At 38.6% G+C, this 15,525-nt stretch overlaps 1 protein-coding gene across 4 annotated transcripts in view; it reads left to right on the top strand.

Moving 5' to 3' along the window:
- Positions 1 to 15,525, top strand: part of fgd4a (FYVE, RhoGEF and PH domain containing 4a) — a 39,746-nt gene that overhangs the window by 6,478 nt on the left and 17,743 nt on the right. The window contains exons 1-2 of one of the 4 annotated variants that reach the window (XM_057347442.1): positions 4,886 to 4,907; positions 11,169 to 11,255. Coding sequence is in view for 2 of the 4 variants with exons in the window: in XM_057347440.1 (XP_057203423.1) it covers positions 6,576 to 6,645; positions 11,169 to 11,255 (157 nt within the window). In the remaining 2 variants the exon portion in view is untranslated. Of the gene's footprint in view, positions 1 to 4,885; positions 4,908 to 6,517; positions 6,646 to 11,168; positions 11,256 to 14,115; positions 14,227 to 15,525 lie in introns of those variants that run through there. The other 3 variants (XM_057347440.1, XM_057347439.1, XM_057347441.1) reach the window with 3 other exon arrangements.

Below are 15,525 nucleotides of genomic sequence, written 5' to 3'. Positions count from 1 at the left end.
TCTTTTTGTTTTATTTTTCTTTCCCTTTCCTGTCTGCGTGTGCATTTTGACAACAGACAGTTAAGGAAAACAAAACCTAAGCAGTCTGTTTTATGCATTTGGAAGTCCCTTGTTTACTAATGTGTAAACCCAGGTTGTCATGTTTGTCATGTTGCATGTATGTTTAAATTTATCCAGAACTGTAAGTATTCCGACATTCTGATACTTCTGTAATGATAATGTGAAAAATACACACACGTGTATGTGGGGATCTCAGAAGGCCACATGTCAGATTGTCCAGCAGGGGGCAGAGGCGCTGTTAAAAATGTAAACCAGACTGTGTTGTGCATGGTGACAGCACTTATTTGACTCATTCCATTGACTCTCACATACAGCACTCATTATAGAAGAATGCGTTAAAAATATAGTGGCCAAAATGAAAGACAAGAATGCGCTGTGTGTACTGATACTTAAAGTGTCTAAAATTCCTTTACGTGTGGATGTTTGAAATAGTTTTGTCATGTTTTTGTATATGCACTTTTAGGGATGTTTCTATTTGGTTTGACTTATGATATTAACAGCTGAGCTGAACGGTTCAGCAATAAGGAACAGTTTTTCGGACTCACACCCACACAAAACTATTTGACAGGAAATCTGTAAAAGTGTTTTTAATGCCTGAAGGCATAGTAGATAATATTTGTTTGTATAGTAGAAAATATTTGGTTGATTCGGAGTCATTGTGCCATTTTTGGGAATGCACAGATCTGTATATGTGTGCATACGGTCAGGTGTGTGTGCTCAAAATAAAAACATTTATTGTCAGGATAGGATGTTTTTGTCTTATGAAAATCAGCATTACAGGTTAGGTCACCTCAGAGATGAATAGATTGATTTGTACATTTTCAGAGGAGCTCAATGTCAATGAAAATATGCTCCTCTAAAACATAAATTAAATGGATTTGAATTGTTTATGTCTGGCAGCCGGCTGGGTTTAAAGTCTACACTCAGTTTAGTTTAAGTCTTCTATGAGAAAGAGTCAGAATAAAAGAGTCTTTGGGGAATACTGGTTGTCTAAAGTCATGGCCTTTCATTTACGAAAAGACATGGGTGGAGGAAAAGACTGAAGATGTATTGATGGGAGGTGGAGATAACACCAGGAGTGTGCCACAGAATAAAGTGGAAGCTGAGAGTGGGGGAGATGAGGGTCGTGTGCGTTCTCAGATGATGTTAAGGATGCTGGTGTCCATTTTTAAAGGGGTCATATGACATGGCTAAAACAAATATTACCGTTTGTTTTAGATGTAATGCAATGTTTATACACGATTTAAGGTTAAAAAACACTGTATTTTCCACATACCGTGCATGTTTGTATCTCCTCTTTGCTCCGCCTCTCTGAAATGCGCAGATTTTTTACAAAGCTCATCGCTCTGAAAAGCGAGGTGTGCTATGATTGGTCAGTTAACCAGTGTGTAGTGATTGGTCAAATACTGCAAGCGTGTGATGGAAATGTAACGCTCCATTACCGTATTTGGAACATCAGGTTCCAAAGCAATTGTACTGACAGGTACGCCCACCTTACTTGTGTATACATTTGGGCGGTCTTAGTCAAATCATACCACGAACTGACGTAGATTTGTGGGTGTGTGGTTATATGAGGCGTTTTAGACAGGTCTGGGTGAGCATTCGCTTTTAGATAGAATGCATCTTTTGTTCCGACACTTTAATTTTTCAATTTTATGTGTCTAATACATGCATGGGCAACTTATAACACACCAAAGACACAGAAAAACACGTATTCGCGCCATATGACCCCTTTAAGAGAATAAACAAAGGGTGAAGCTGGAGTAGTGAAAACGGAAAGAGGTCTTTCAGTCTGATTGGTTGAATTAGCATGTTTCAAAAAAGGTGCTCGTCACTTTAAGGGTGTTTACAACAGCACTCTTTACAGCAGTGTTGTGTATGTTTTTGCATGCAAGTGTTTGCGAGCATTTTCGGAATTCAGTGGGATGGTGTGACCTTAGGCTATACGCCTCAGCATTCCCGCATCTCTAAACAACTGCGCAATCGTCACATCACCAAAAATCAACAAGGAAACATGCAGTCGGGTGAGAAGTGAAAACCAGCATTCGTCTGCACGCCAGCATTTTTTTTACAAGCTTAATCGTGCGGTCTGTTAAATATTTCCTGTAAAGTATATAATTACTTACAGAGCTGTTTCTCGACACAGTGCTTTACTGTATACCGGCTGATGTGAGAAACAGGAAGTCAATTTCATTCATTCCCACACACTCGACAAAAGTGTAATTGAGAACTACATTTCTTGTAAACTAACATTTAGGGTGCGCTCATATTTGTAGTTTGGTTCTTTTGGTCCGGACCAAAAAATAAATGTAGTCCTGTGACCGGTTGCATAAACTGCTTAGAAGTTTGTCATCTAATTTTTTTCTTCAAAACTGGTCATAACTTCTTTAAGTCAGTCACATAAAAAGGTAGATTGGTCTAATTAAAATCTGAAAAGTAAAACTAATTAGTCCTAACTAATTGCTAGTCAGTGAGACTAGTTGTTAAGACACAGGCTGCGTCCAAAATCGCCTACTTCCATACTACATAGTAGGCGAAAATGAGTATGAGTCATGAATAGTATGTCCGAAACCTCAGTATGCAAAAAACAGTAGGCGAGAAATACCCGGATGGTCTACTACTTCCGCTGAGATTCGTGAGTGTGGATCGGATGGACACTTATCTATCCCATGATGTCACGGGAGCTGAGAAATGGTCAAATTTCAAAAGTAGATCAAATAAACATAACGGAAAACTTTTAAGGCGGACGTCCGTTTTTAATGTAAGTGCCAATAAATTAACTTCTCGTGACTAAATTATGTTTTTATCAACTCTCACGTGTAGGTTGTTGTTAATACGTCATAGGTCAAAGAGCATACGTGTCAAATGACCATAAAACATGGCGGACGCAGTATCTCCGAAATGTATTCATACTACTCCCACTCATACTATATAGAACGTACTGTTTTGACGGCCGATAGGTAGGTACTTATTCAAATTCAGTGCGTACTGTCACAGTATGCGATTTCGGACGCAGCCACAGTCTTAAATTAGCGGCTATGTTTATGCAACTGGCCCCTGGTTCGCTTTGCGTTCAGACTGGTATTTTAACAGCGAACCTAAAGTTATCAAACCTAACAGCTTACGTGTAAAGTCGCAACGTGATTGCACAGCTTTTATGATTTATATTTTAAAACCGAACTTACCGGACATCCAAAACAATGCTGTGTGCTGGGTTATACAGTACATGCTCAGTGTATGCCTGCGCATATGAGGGTATTTATAGCAAGCCGGTAACTCGCGAAGACCTCATGAAATGTTTAAAGCAGTCAAAACGGCGCCAGGAATTCCTGTTACATGCACAAGCACAGATCTAATAAACACTCCTTTATACCAAATCACTTGATTTTCGGGTCTTATACTGTTATCACTTCCTTTTTTTGGTTCAGTTCGATGCCTTTGGTCCGTGTTGCGTTCATATTTCAAGCGAACCGCGCCAGAGTTCGTTTGAAAGTGTACCGTGACCCATCGTTTCAGCAGTCTCCATCCACTTGTTTGATGCGCACCAAGGTTCGGGTGACATTGTTCACACTTACACAAATACACCACACTAACAGAGCAATCGCACCAGACGACCAGAGTTAATTTTAATCGAACCAAACATGGCATAAGTGAACACACCCTTAGTTAACACTGAAATCAATCAGATTAGACCCTAATGAGACTTTATCTCTGTATCTTTATTTACTACAGTAAAGACGCCATTGTAATGGAGATTTACTGGTGGGATTTACTGATTTACTGGTGGGCTCCTGAAAATAAACCAGTAAGCAACCCCCAAGCCGGGCACTTGTGAAATCTAGTTCTGAAATGGGTTACCATGGTAACGGGGTAAAAAAAACCTAACATTTCTCAGATTTATGCATTTGGCAGATCGTTTTATCCAAAGCGACCTGCTCGTATCAGTATGTGCAATCCCTGGGATCGAACCCATGACCTTCGCAAAGCTCTACCAAGTGAGCTACATTACAAGAACACATATGGTGCTGTGACACATCCCATGGTACTATGTTGTTGAAAGTTATTTTTTTCTCTGTTGGCTTTGTTTCAACAATTGAAAGCATGAGAATATTGTAGGTTGTGACCTATTCTCTTTTCCCCCTTCCCCCACATATCTCTGAGTCATCTGTATTCTACCGCTGTCTCCCATGTGGCCCGGTCCTTTCGTCAGATGACCGGTGCGTGCCCTCCAATAGAATCCGCCTCATTTTCGCCCCCTCCGCTGAATTTTAATGACACATGAGCTCCTGTGACCCAACCGATTCCTTGATAGACAGCCATTCACGGCATCATCTCATCAATATTCTTCTAGTTTTCCTCCGTTACCCCGCCCAAGTTTTACCCCACCCCTTATTCCAAACCCCTCACCCCTCCGGTGGCAGCCGATGAGAGCTTGTGGCAGTCATCTCCTCCAGCAACACAATAGGAGTAATTGTCCATGCGACGCTCACAAGCGCATATTGGCACGAGCGTATAAAGCGTTTCCTGCCATATGCTGTCCCTCCTCTGGAATGTGATTATCCTCGCTGCTGAAAAACAGAACGGAAAACACAGTGTGCATGGAGAAGCAAGCGAGGGAGAGAGGTGGAGTAAAGCAAGTAGAGAGAGAAATGCCGAGAGAGTGTGACGGCAGAGCCACAGAGAGAGAGAGGGCGCTCATGAGAGGGCTGTTCATTCTGGCGTGATTCTTTGGATAAGGACGGATGTTTCTTTGGTGAACTGCTTTGGAAATCTCTCTCTCACACGCATGTATACATGGAGACGCATGCTGCGGCTGTCTTCTTGAATCGTAGGACGATTCGCTTCAGGTCAGTGCTTTTTTTAACACTATACATCTAATTTTATTCTGCGCAGACCTGACCACAGTTGAAAAGGGCTGTGGCTCTTAAAACGGTTTGGTTTGCTGCAGCAGACGATGCACTTGAGCACTTTGACAGAGAGAAAACAGAGCTAATGTTTACATGTCGGCACGCATGAATGCATTGCAGCACACCGCATACTTCTCTGTGCGAATGAGCCGTCCGTCTGTGTATGTGTGTGGAGTGCTTTTGTGTGAGAGATCAAACCTAATGCAATAATCTATTTAAACAGGACTTGTTACGATTTAGTCAGTTCTTGCGCTGAAGCGATTATGCGCAGACACACGCAGATGGGTTATGGGAGCAGGTCAGGTGCTTCATGGAAGCAGGTGGAGATCTGCGTTTGTGCTGTGTTTGAAGCAGCCAGCGTACACCAGACAGATTAACCAGAAAAGTAGCTCTTAACAGGATTAGAGACGTGTTAAGACTGGTCAATGTGTTAAAAGATACATGCAAAGAGTTTACACACATCACAATTTTTGTTTTGGCACCTCAATTCTGCGTCGCTCTTTCTATGTCTCTCATGTTCTAAATTGAGTTTTTAAGTGTAACTGCTCTGATGTTTCGCTTTTTTCTTAGAGAAAGGAAATGAAGACCTTTGTTGAATTGTCTGTAAAAATAATATAGTTAGCATAGCTTGTATAATTTGGTTTTGTTCATGAGCAACTTTGGATTGTAGGTGTTGCGCAATCCAAGCAAATGTGACATGGTTGAGATCTCTTCTTATATTTCAGGATACAAACGTTAGACGTTGGTCTCAATTTGATTCTCTTTGAATATCACAGAGTTTAAGAGAACCAATTCCGATACTACAGTGATTTCTTTTTTCTCATTTTTATTTGCCATGTGTTGTGCCATCCATCTTTACAGTCTTGTGTGAAAGGCGGATTGTCTCTATGATCGGTGACCTCACCACCACCTACGTAGTCTCCTTCTGAGAATAGTGTACAGAAATAACAGTGTGATCTGCTTCTCACTGTCACCCATGAGACTGCTTTCAGTTGTGCAGTCCATAAAGCAAGAACTGAAAAGCAGAACTTTGCAGGAAAGTGACACCATGTAGATGCTCAGAAAAGGAGAAGCAATTTGGTTGACTGATCAAGAGTAGCTGAATCCGAGTTGAGTGCAACTTTGGTCATTTAAATGTGGACTTATACACTATAAAATATATGTATATATGTATGTATTTACAGTATGTGTATAGTGTATATATATGTAAGGGATAATCCACGTCAGTTAATTTCAAACGTTGATCAAACTGACTGAAACTACTTGTGCATTAAACGGTTTTAATGCACACCTTCCAGCCAATCAGAATTAAGTATGTATTTATATACTGTGTGTATATATACTACTGTATGTGCTACTATACTACTACTGTATGTGCAATAAACTACAAATGTATGCTCGAAGCTGATGTTTATGGTGACTGTCAGTGTACCTGTCAAGTCTCCAGCTTCCTCTCACGTTGGCTGAGAAACCGGTTTTTGTGACAGATGAGGGGAAGGGGCGTGACAGGTTGCCAGACGTTTGTTTTGGGTGACACTGTCACAAGCATACTGTAGACATGTCAAGAGCGCTTCCTGGTTGATCAGTGTCCTCAGTTGCCTGATTGAAATGGAGAGTCATCTTAAGAATGCAAAAAAAAGGGAAACCCAGTCGCAGTGGACATCCAAGAGCCGAGCAGGTATTATTTTTTCCTAAAGCATTTCCTTTTGTGTCAACTGTCAAGTGACATGACCTTCAGCTGACGCTCTATACAAATATTTTTGCCAAGGCCAGATAAAATGTCTCACTTGAATGTTTGACCTGTGCCCCTTTAAAATATGTATCAGAGAGCTGCCAATATCCTTCATGATTTCTGCCTGAATTTCGTTGTTTGGTGAAAGCGCTTAAACATTTGTGTCAAATTGAAAATGTGTATATTATATTAAAGAAAATAATGAGCTGCAGTTGCTGGTCAAGTATTTATACTGTCTACATTCATATTAAATTCTTTTTTTTCCTTACAAAAATATATCATGGTAACTGCCAAAATTACTACAGGAAAATTGTGGTAGAAAATTTGTCACCATTGTCCTAAAAGAAAATGAGACAACAATCAGAAAAGGTTATCATATTATTAATATTGTTATATATTAATTAATTTCTTTTTTTTATCTTTTAGTAAATTTTTACTAGTTTTGGCCTTTGCTTTCTTTGTCAGCGTATATTCAGTGTTTCCACAGATTGATAAACCAAAACTCAAAAATCTATTTCACGGAATGAGTCATTTTATTTCACGGTAACAATATATTTCACGATAAAAATCTCCCATTATAATTATATATCTTATAACTCATTTTCTTAGATTGATTTAATTACTTTATTTATTACTGTTCATTTAGATCCTCACCATAGTTAAAATGTAGACAAGCTATGAAATGCACCAAAGATATCAGCTTAAGTTCTGAATCAGATATTATTTATTTATATTTATCTTCTGTCATATCATATTGTTTGTAGGCTATAGTTGGTGCCATCGGTTTCCATTTGCATCATAGTACATGTAGTTCAGCGGTGTGATTACAATTATTTGAAATACATCTGTACAAACCGACAATTGATTGAACCTGATTTAGAGACGCATTTCTATTTGAATCGACCGAATCCATAATTCACTGCCATTATAATATTTACATTCAATGTGTCCACTTGACTGTGAACATAATTCATGACACATTAACTTTAATAAGGGTCAACATAAAAGCTACACGTATAATCATAAATGTGTCAAACCAGTTTACTCTTGTATTCCGATAAAGGATGACTGTAAACATCGATGGCCCACAATTCTATGCGTCCAATCGAGCCAACGGGTTCATTGAGGCCTTGGCTTCCATGGCAACCCAATTTCACATATGGGTTGTGCAGTGTTTGCTAAGAGAGTCATTAACCACCTCTCACAGCTCATAAAGAGGGCTTTCATTTAGGTTCTTTCATCAGCCCCCTCTTTCATGTTCACTAAAATTAGTTTCTTGTGGTTGTTTTGCTTCAAAACCCTCCATAAAAAATAAAATGACTGGGGGGGTTTGATCAAGAGACCGTTCAGGTGGACTTAAGGGCTCCAGATGAAAAAACCCTCTAATCTCACAGGCAGGAGACCATAGAGTACACAAACCGTATAAAATATGTTGCTTAAATACACTGAATCAAGCAAAACATCAACACACTTCTGTTCTTTTTTTACTTGATTAAACTTTTTAGGGGAATTTTAAGTATGCTTTAACCCTTTTCATTATTCTTTAGTTCATTTTATTATTTTATTTGTTCATGGCATGCTGCTATTGTCTTTCCCATGGTCTTATTCACGGTCACATAGTTGGGTGTAGAAGTAGGTGTTACAATTTTAGCTTTGTGTTTTAAAAACTTTGTGTACTGTATGCACATTTGGAAACCACAGTCTGCTTGTTCTCTCGTGCACTTTCATCTTTTATGTGTCTCATAAATAGAGTACATTAACAGCTCTGTGATGCTCTAGATATCGCAGCAGAATTCATTAGAGGCGACTCTCCGGAGATTAACTTTTCTTTTAATTGGCAACACATGCATTAATGTTTCCTCATAATATCTATCCACCGACCTTCTGCTCAGTGTCTTTTTCATGCAAAAAGCTTTTGTCTGTAATTGTAATTGTTCTACAAATATAATTTTTCTGTAAATAATGTAAATTTCAAAAGGATGTCTGGGTCATATTTCACCAAAAAAATCAAAACAAATCTATATTCTTTAAGGCTGCACAATATTGAAGAAAAATGTTTATGTGATAACTTAAAAATAGGCACATATGCAATACAGTAATGCTACAGTACAATAATTATAGAAAGTTTGTGAATAAAATATGTAATTTATTGCAAACTATAGTGAAATGAATGCTGTGGTAGGCACATTTTCAATATTTCAATAATTTGGATTAATTTTGTTAAAGCAACACTTTGTAGTTTTTCGACCTTAAAAAAATGTCTCTAAAATTATTTCAGTGGTAGAACAACTCTTAACCGGACTAATTCTACTCCCGCTGTTACCAGAGCAGCCTCATAGCACCTATAACCACATTCTGTAAGTTCTGTGGTCGGGTCGGTACACATAGCCCCGCCCATCCCCTGCCTGCGGAAGAGTGCGACATGGTTTTATCAGCTTAGTCAACAAATTCACGTGTATTGCGCTGCCCACGGGTAGCTTATACAGCGACATTATTTATGACACTGGAAACAGACAATTGACCCTTCGCGTGAGTTTGATTGACAAACAACCGGACCAATCATAACGACGATATAATGTGCCCCTGTTGCTATTCACCATTTTGTCCGACAATCAAACCATAGAGTTTAACCCGTGAGCATAATGCGGTTATAAAAAGTCCTTCGCAAATGTCGCTGGTCGTCACACTGTACGAACATGATCCCAGCTAAAAGTCATGTCACTGTGGAATCTTAGTTGTCATAATGTACAACAATAAAGACTTCTTAAAACAGACTCATACAAGAAGAATTGTCCGCGGAGTTTTACAGCATAGACTGACTGTCATATGATCCGCGCTGAAGGACTGCATCTCATCAACACTGCCAGAGGTAAAATTGAATCTTTATAGTCATAATCTCAGTTTCACCCGTGTCAGAAACCAATGGCACTATCCAGATGTTATGTTGATACAGCAAGCACAGTACGTTGGGCTAGAGCTTCGATCTTTATTTTTGTTTACTTTATTGAGTCACTTTCTTATTGCAGACTTTCTTATTGCTTTTGGCTGAAAGTACACGTTTTTTTCCCCCAGAAATTATTATTTCACAATAAATATTATTTAGTGCAGTGGGAGCGCTCTGGCTGATGTCGAACATAGCAAAAAGGGGCATGCTTTGCGAAGGGTCAATTACGCACATGGGGGAACCGTGAGCAAAAGTTCTACCGTGTTGCTTTAAAGAGTACATAACATGAGATCATGAAAATTACCTTTCATGCAGTGTGTAATGTTGTTGTGTTTGAAAGTAAGCAGTCTGCCAAGTTGTAAATCCGAAGGTGAATGAATAGAAAAGTTATTGGCTTGGAAAAAAGTGAGTCGACTCTGATTCACGCAAACGAGTCGTCCCTAGTCCGATTTGCGAACCGCCGCGGATTTACGTCACTACATATAGTCCCCGCCTATGTTTTGCTAGGACTGCACGCGAAAACTTCATTCTTCTCCCCCAAACACTGTAGCACGTGAGCCTCAATCGTGGTAGACCAATCACAGCAGACTAGACCATCTGACCAATCACATCAGACTAGGCTAGCGGAAAGGAGGGGATTTAGACAGATGAATCCTGGAGCGAATTATTTGAGAGTCAGTCAAGAAGTAAGGTAAGAATAACTACCTGTTACTACGAAATAATAGTGTTTTTTCACCTTCTATGTACATAAACTTGTTGTTGGACACTCCATAAACCAAATTAAGACCTTAAAAATCCCTGGTTATGTATACTTTAAAAGAAAATGAGGACTATTTTTAGGATCAAAGGTTTTCTTTTTGACATTACTTTAAAATCTTGATCTAAAAATCTAAAAAACTTTTAAAAAATTGTTAAAGTTAAGCTTACTTAAAAAAACTTTAGAAAAGACAAATTAGACAGATGAATCTCTGAACGAATCATTTGAGAGTCAGTCAAGAAGTAAGGTTATAATAACTGCCTATTATTAGAAAATGAAAGTGTTTTTACACCGTGTACTGTATGTACGTAAACTTGTTGTTGGACACTCCATAAACCAAAGTAGGACCTTAAAAATCACAAAATATTCAGTCTTTAAAAAATTAGGAGGATCAAAGATTTTTTTTGCGACCTAATGACGGTAAGGCCAAATTATCATTACACTAATGGATGCAGGCAGACTTTATTGTCTCAACCATGTCACATTAGCTTGGATCTGCCAATCACAAAACGTGTTGCCTATCACAAAAACATCAACACGCTTTGTTCTGCATACAGGTCATCACATGGAGTTCCGGTGAAAACAGATTAATGATAAGTTTTCTACAGACACAAAAATTGTTATGTTGCATTTCCTCAAAGTTACTCTCCCCCGGGCAGTAAATTGTGCAGGTCCGAGCAGTTATGGCTGCATGTGCTCTTAAGCATTAATGTGTCCCCAACAGTTTCCTGTAATAAAAAAGTGCAATTAATACAATTTGTTTTTCAGATAAAGCTGGAACGCCTAGCTGCTTTCCCTCCAAACAATCTGATGAAGAAGAGGCTTGTGTTGGAGTAAAGATCGCTCAGAGCAAAGGTGGGCAACACCACTATCTCACTCTCTCTCTCTCTCTCTCTCTCTCTCTCTCTCTCTCTCTTTTAGGTCTGTTCCTGTCTGTTCCTCGCTCAGACCGTTATTGCAGCTGTTGATGCAGTATTGCGGGTGTAATTTATCATCCTGTCTATTCTGCATGAAGCAGCCGTTGTTCGCGTGAATTAGGGTGATTGTGCCACACTTCAGTGTCGGTCAGTAGTCTAGCCACAGCTTAACTATTTATAGTCCCCGTGAACCAGAAGTTGTGATGATTTTACTTCCGTATTTTGACGCATTTCCAAGTGAAATGGAAATTTGAATGAGAAAAATAGTGGGTGTGGCTTTCGTCTTTCTCTGCGATTTGATGTATAAAAACAGCCGTTGCATTTTGAAATAGAACTGGCAGCCAGCTGTCAGTTGAAGGGGTGGAGTTAACGGATGCTCTGCTCAAGCCGTCTAAGGCCCGATTCACATTTCGCGTCTAAAACCGCACGGATAACGCAAGCTGCACTGCGTTCTACTTTTTTTCCAAAGCGCCTGGACTTTGCGCTCTCCTGGTGTCTGTCGTCGCTAAGCAACCATGGGCAACGATAGCCGTTGAGACGAGGAGGTATAAACGAAGTATATATGGATTATATGCACTGAAAATACCTTGCAATAACTCTGCTACTAGATTTACTTGTGATCATCTATGTCTCCGTTTTCATGGAGCTTGTCTATATTGGCTGGTTGGTTCTTGTCACATGACCTGCGGTGTGCTTGTGGCTTTCTGAAAAGTTGAGATTTTTTCATCTCGATGCGGCGCCGATGCGCCTGAAAAAAAGAGCACGACGCACCGCATGCACATCGCGACCGCGTCGCCCCCTATTTCCAAAGATTTCGAATGTGAAATGTGAATCGGGCCTACATGTCATCTAAGATGGATAGTCATTACAGGACTGAAGTGGATTTTCAGATTTTAACTAAAGATTATGAGGGCACATGACTTTTAAAAAGAGAATGACCCACATTGATAAACTATTTACAATAAACACTGCAATATTTCATGAAAAAATAGGCATTGTAATTTTTTTTCACTGGGACTTTAATGTTTAATATGCAGTTATTTGCAGGGAGATTGTGGTCCAGTAAGATTATATTGTAAGTAGGACTACATATTTAAAAATGCTAAATGAATTAATGTTACTTCAAAGACACAATAGCACTTATTCTTTGTCTGTGTTTTCATTGTCAGGTCTTTTGTATTTCAGACTTTATTTGAATTGAGCTCTATGGTAATATGACATCACACTCGTTGTGCCGGTGGAACTTGTTTGAGTTGTGATTCACCGCTTTACCTCACTAAGATAGAAATAGTGGACTAGTCTGATCACACCTCTGTAAAACATCACTAAGCGGATTACATGACAATTTTGGAGGGGTATGTTTTTCCTGGCTTTGTTGTATTTACAAATTCTTTCTTTTGTTTGTTTTACAGAAGTCACATACTAAGGTAAAGCATTGGCAATAAATATACTGATTATTACATCAAAATCAGACGTAAGCTGACCAATGTAAAGAAATTCATTAGGGTAAATGTAGCAAGACTTCTTACATGTCCTGTTAAACTGCACATATTGTCTGCATGTGATAACTTTTTGTGATTGTTGTGGAGACTGTTTTAACGAGAGGCTGGTCTTCTCACGTGTCAAGTCTACAAGCCTCAAAATAGCTTGAGGAAATACTGAAAGTGCCTTTAAAATAGCACTGAAAGTTCCTAAATCTGAGATGCAAGCAGCGTTGGCAGATATTTTAACTCAATATAAAAATATATTCCAAGTCAAAATAAGAGGGTTTAGAGGAAAATTTTAATTTTGAGTTTGGTTGAGCTGTGGGTACCAAGATGAGAAATCCCAGGTGTCATAAAATACTCTCTGTCTGCACTCGATGTCAAATGAGATTTAAATAAATCAGATCTGCCATGGAATCTGGTAAACAGTTTAAATACGCTTTATATGGAGGGTGTGTCAATATGTTCAGTTTAAGAGTTCCTACTTGTGTTCATGCAGCGTATTTTAAAGGGCCATTTCACTCCAAAATAAAAATTCTGTCATGATTTACTCACCACCTTCAAGTTGTTCCAAATCTGTATAAATTCCTTTGTTCGAATGAACACAGAGAAAGATATTTGAAAGAATGCTTGTAACCAAACCGTTCTTGGCCACCATTGACTACCATAGTAGAACTGTTTGCTTTTCTACATTCTTCAAAATATCATCTTTTGTGTTCAACAAAACAAAGAAAATTACTAAGCAATTTTTCCTACTATGGTAGTCAAGCCACGATCTGTTTGATTAAAAGCATTCTTCCAAATATCTTTCTCTGTGTTCATCAGAACGAAGAAATTTGTACAGATTTGGAACAACTTGAGGGTGAGTAAATGAAGACAGAATTAGATTTTTGGGTGAACTGTCCCTTTAAGTGCAAACCGTATCTTTTGACCGATCTCTGTTTGAAACATAAAATTGCAGGTTGCCTTACTGCATTCTGCAACTTTCGTGTGTCAACACAAAATTACATCTTATTTTACATACTTTTTTGACGTTTGTTGAAGTCAAATGACGTTAACATGATATTTCACATGAAAAAAAAACAGTTCAAATTTTAAATCATTATTATAAACTCTTACCATTGTGAAAATTTTTGAACTCGGTTTTTCAATTTTTTTCCCGCTTCATTCAGAAATACACTGTCAGTGTTCTAAAGTGAAATAACACTTTAGCTGTAACTCATGCACATGGCAACTGTGTCACATAACCAAAATCATAAAGTAGATATGGAGAAGTGTGTGTTTGGAGGGAGGAGTTACTTACTTCCTCACGATTCTTGCCGAGTTTCATTTGGCCTGTGGGGTTTACAGTGGAGTGTAAGGTTTGAATAAAGGAAACGGCTTGTATTATGTGGCATTATTTGGATTTATGGTAATGCACTGAGGGTAAGGTTACTTTGGCTTAACGTGATCACAATCTCACCTCTTCTTAGAGTATATTGGTTATGGTCTGCTTAGATGTTATGAGAGTATAAATCATACTGGCAACAGTAAATTAGCGGAGAGGACTGCGAGGGCTCTCGGTATTATGACACACACTTGTTTTCTTTTTCGCACTGCTGCTTAATCCACTGTGTTGTTGAAAGTATTTTAGACCTGTTATTAGATATACACAGAAAAGATTTGTTACAATTTTGTTGAAATTGATAACATTTAAATCAGCTCAGTTAATGTGATTTTTTTTACTTAACTTTCCTAAAGTTTTGTCTATTTTAGGATAACTTAGTAGGGAAGCAAGTGAACTTAAAACAAAACGTTAAACTTCTACTCTACTAAACTATTATTCAACAAGCTCTCAAAAAATCTAGACATTACCAACCTGTATGAACATGTTGAAGCAGTTGACATTTTCCCCTCACATTCGTTTGTCTTTCGTTTGATCCATTACCAGGTGGAGCTTGTTACATACAGTATTTGTTCGTTTTCTTCTTCTTGTATGATTCTGAATTGCTCGTTTATGTTTTTGTATTGCATGACAAACTTAAAACAGTTCCAGACTTTAATAATCTCATTCTGAGCCATGTTGTGTTCTGTTTTCACATCTGTTTAAAAACAAAAGGAGCTTGTTTCATGTGTACATTATCAGTTGGCTTTTTCCCTTATGGATTCATAATAGTGCAGTGACAGTCATATTCAAATATGTTTCACATCAACTGGAGCTTGTACTTTTCAAATGAAGGGCGAATATTTCGACATATGTGTTGCATGTTGTGTTTGACATCCTGTCACAATGAACATGTCACATGTGGAAGTTCAACACATCCAATACAATCCAGATAAGAACATTCCCGGCTAGGGGATGTACTTTTGTTTTGCATGTTTTAGCAGATTTTACTGTTGTAGTTTGTGATCAGTAGGCTGCGCATTAGAAATCAAACTGTGGTCTTCATTATAGCTGCTGAAAGTCTAGCAAGGGAATTTTACGGATCTGGCTACATGCAGGTGCAGCTCTGTGTATGATGTGCACCAGTTATATTTCATCTGTGTTTTCACAGACAGACGGTAATGTGACCCGGTTACCATGGTAACGCAGCAGCACAAGCGTGCCCTGAGCTACAACATTCCCCTTGAGGATGCTTTCTTTCATACACAAAAATGTTTAGGTTAATGATGTTAATCCAGTAGGAACAGTGTCTGCATATTGCCAGAGTGTTTTTACATTTTCTAAAGAAAAGTTGATTGGTT

Source organism: Triplophysa rosa, linkage group LG12 (genome assembly GCF_024868665.1).
Source record: "Triplophysa rosa linkage group LG12, Trosa_1v2, whole genome shotgun sequence".
In the NCBI taxonomy this organism is placed as follows: domain Eukaryota; kingdom Metazoa; phylum Chordata; class Actinopteri; order Cypriniformes; family Nemacheilidae; genus Triplophysa; species Triplophysa rosa.
This window is presented reverse-complemented; position numbering and strand designations above follow the sequence as displayed.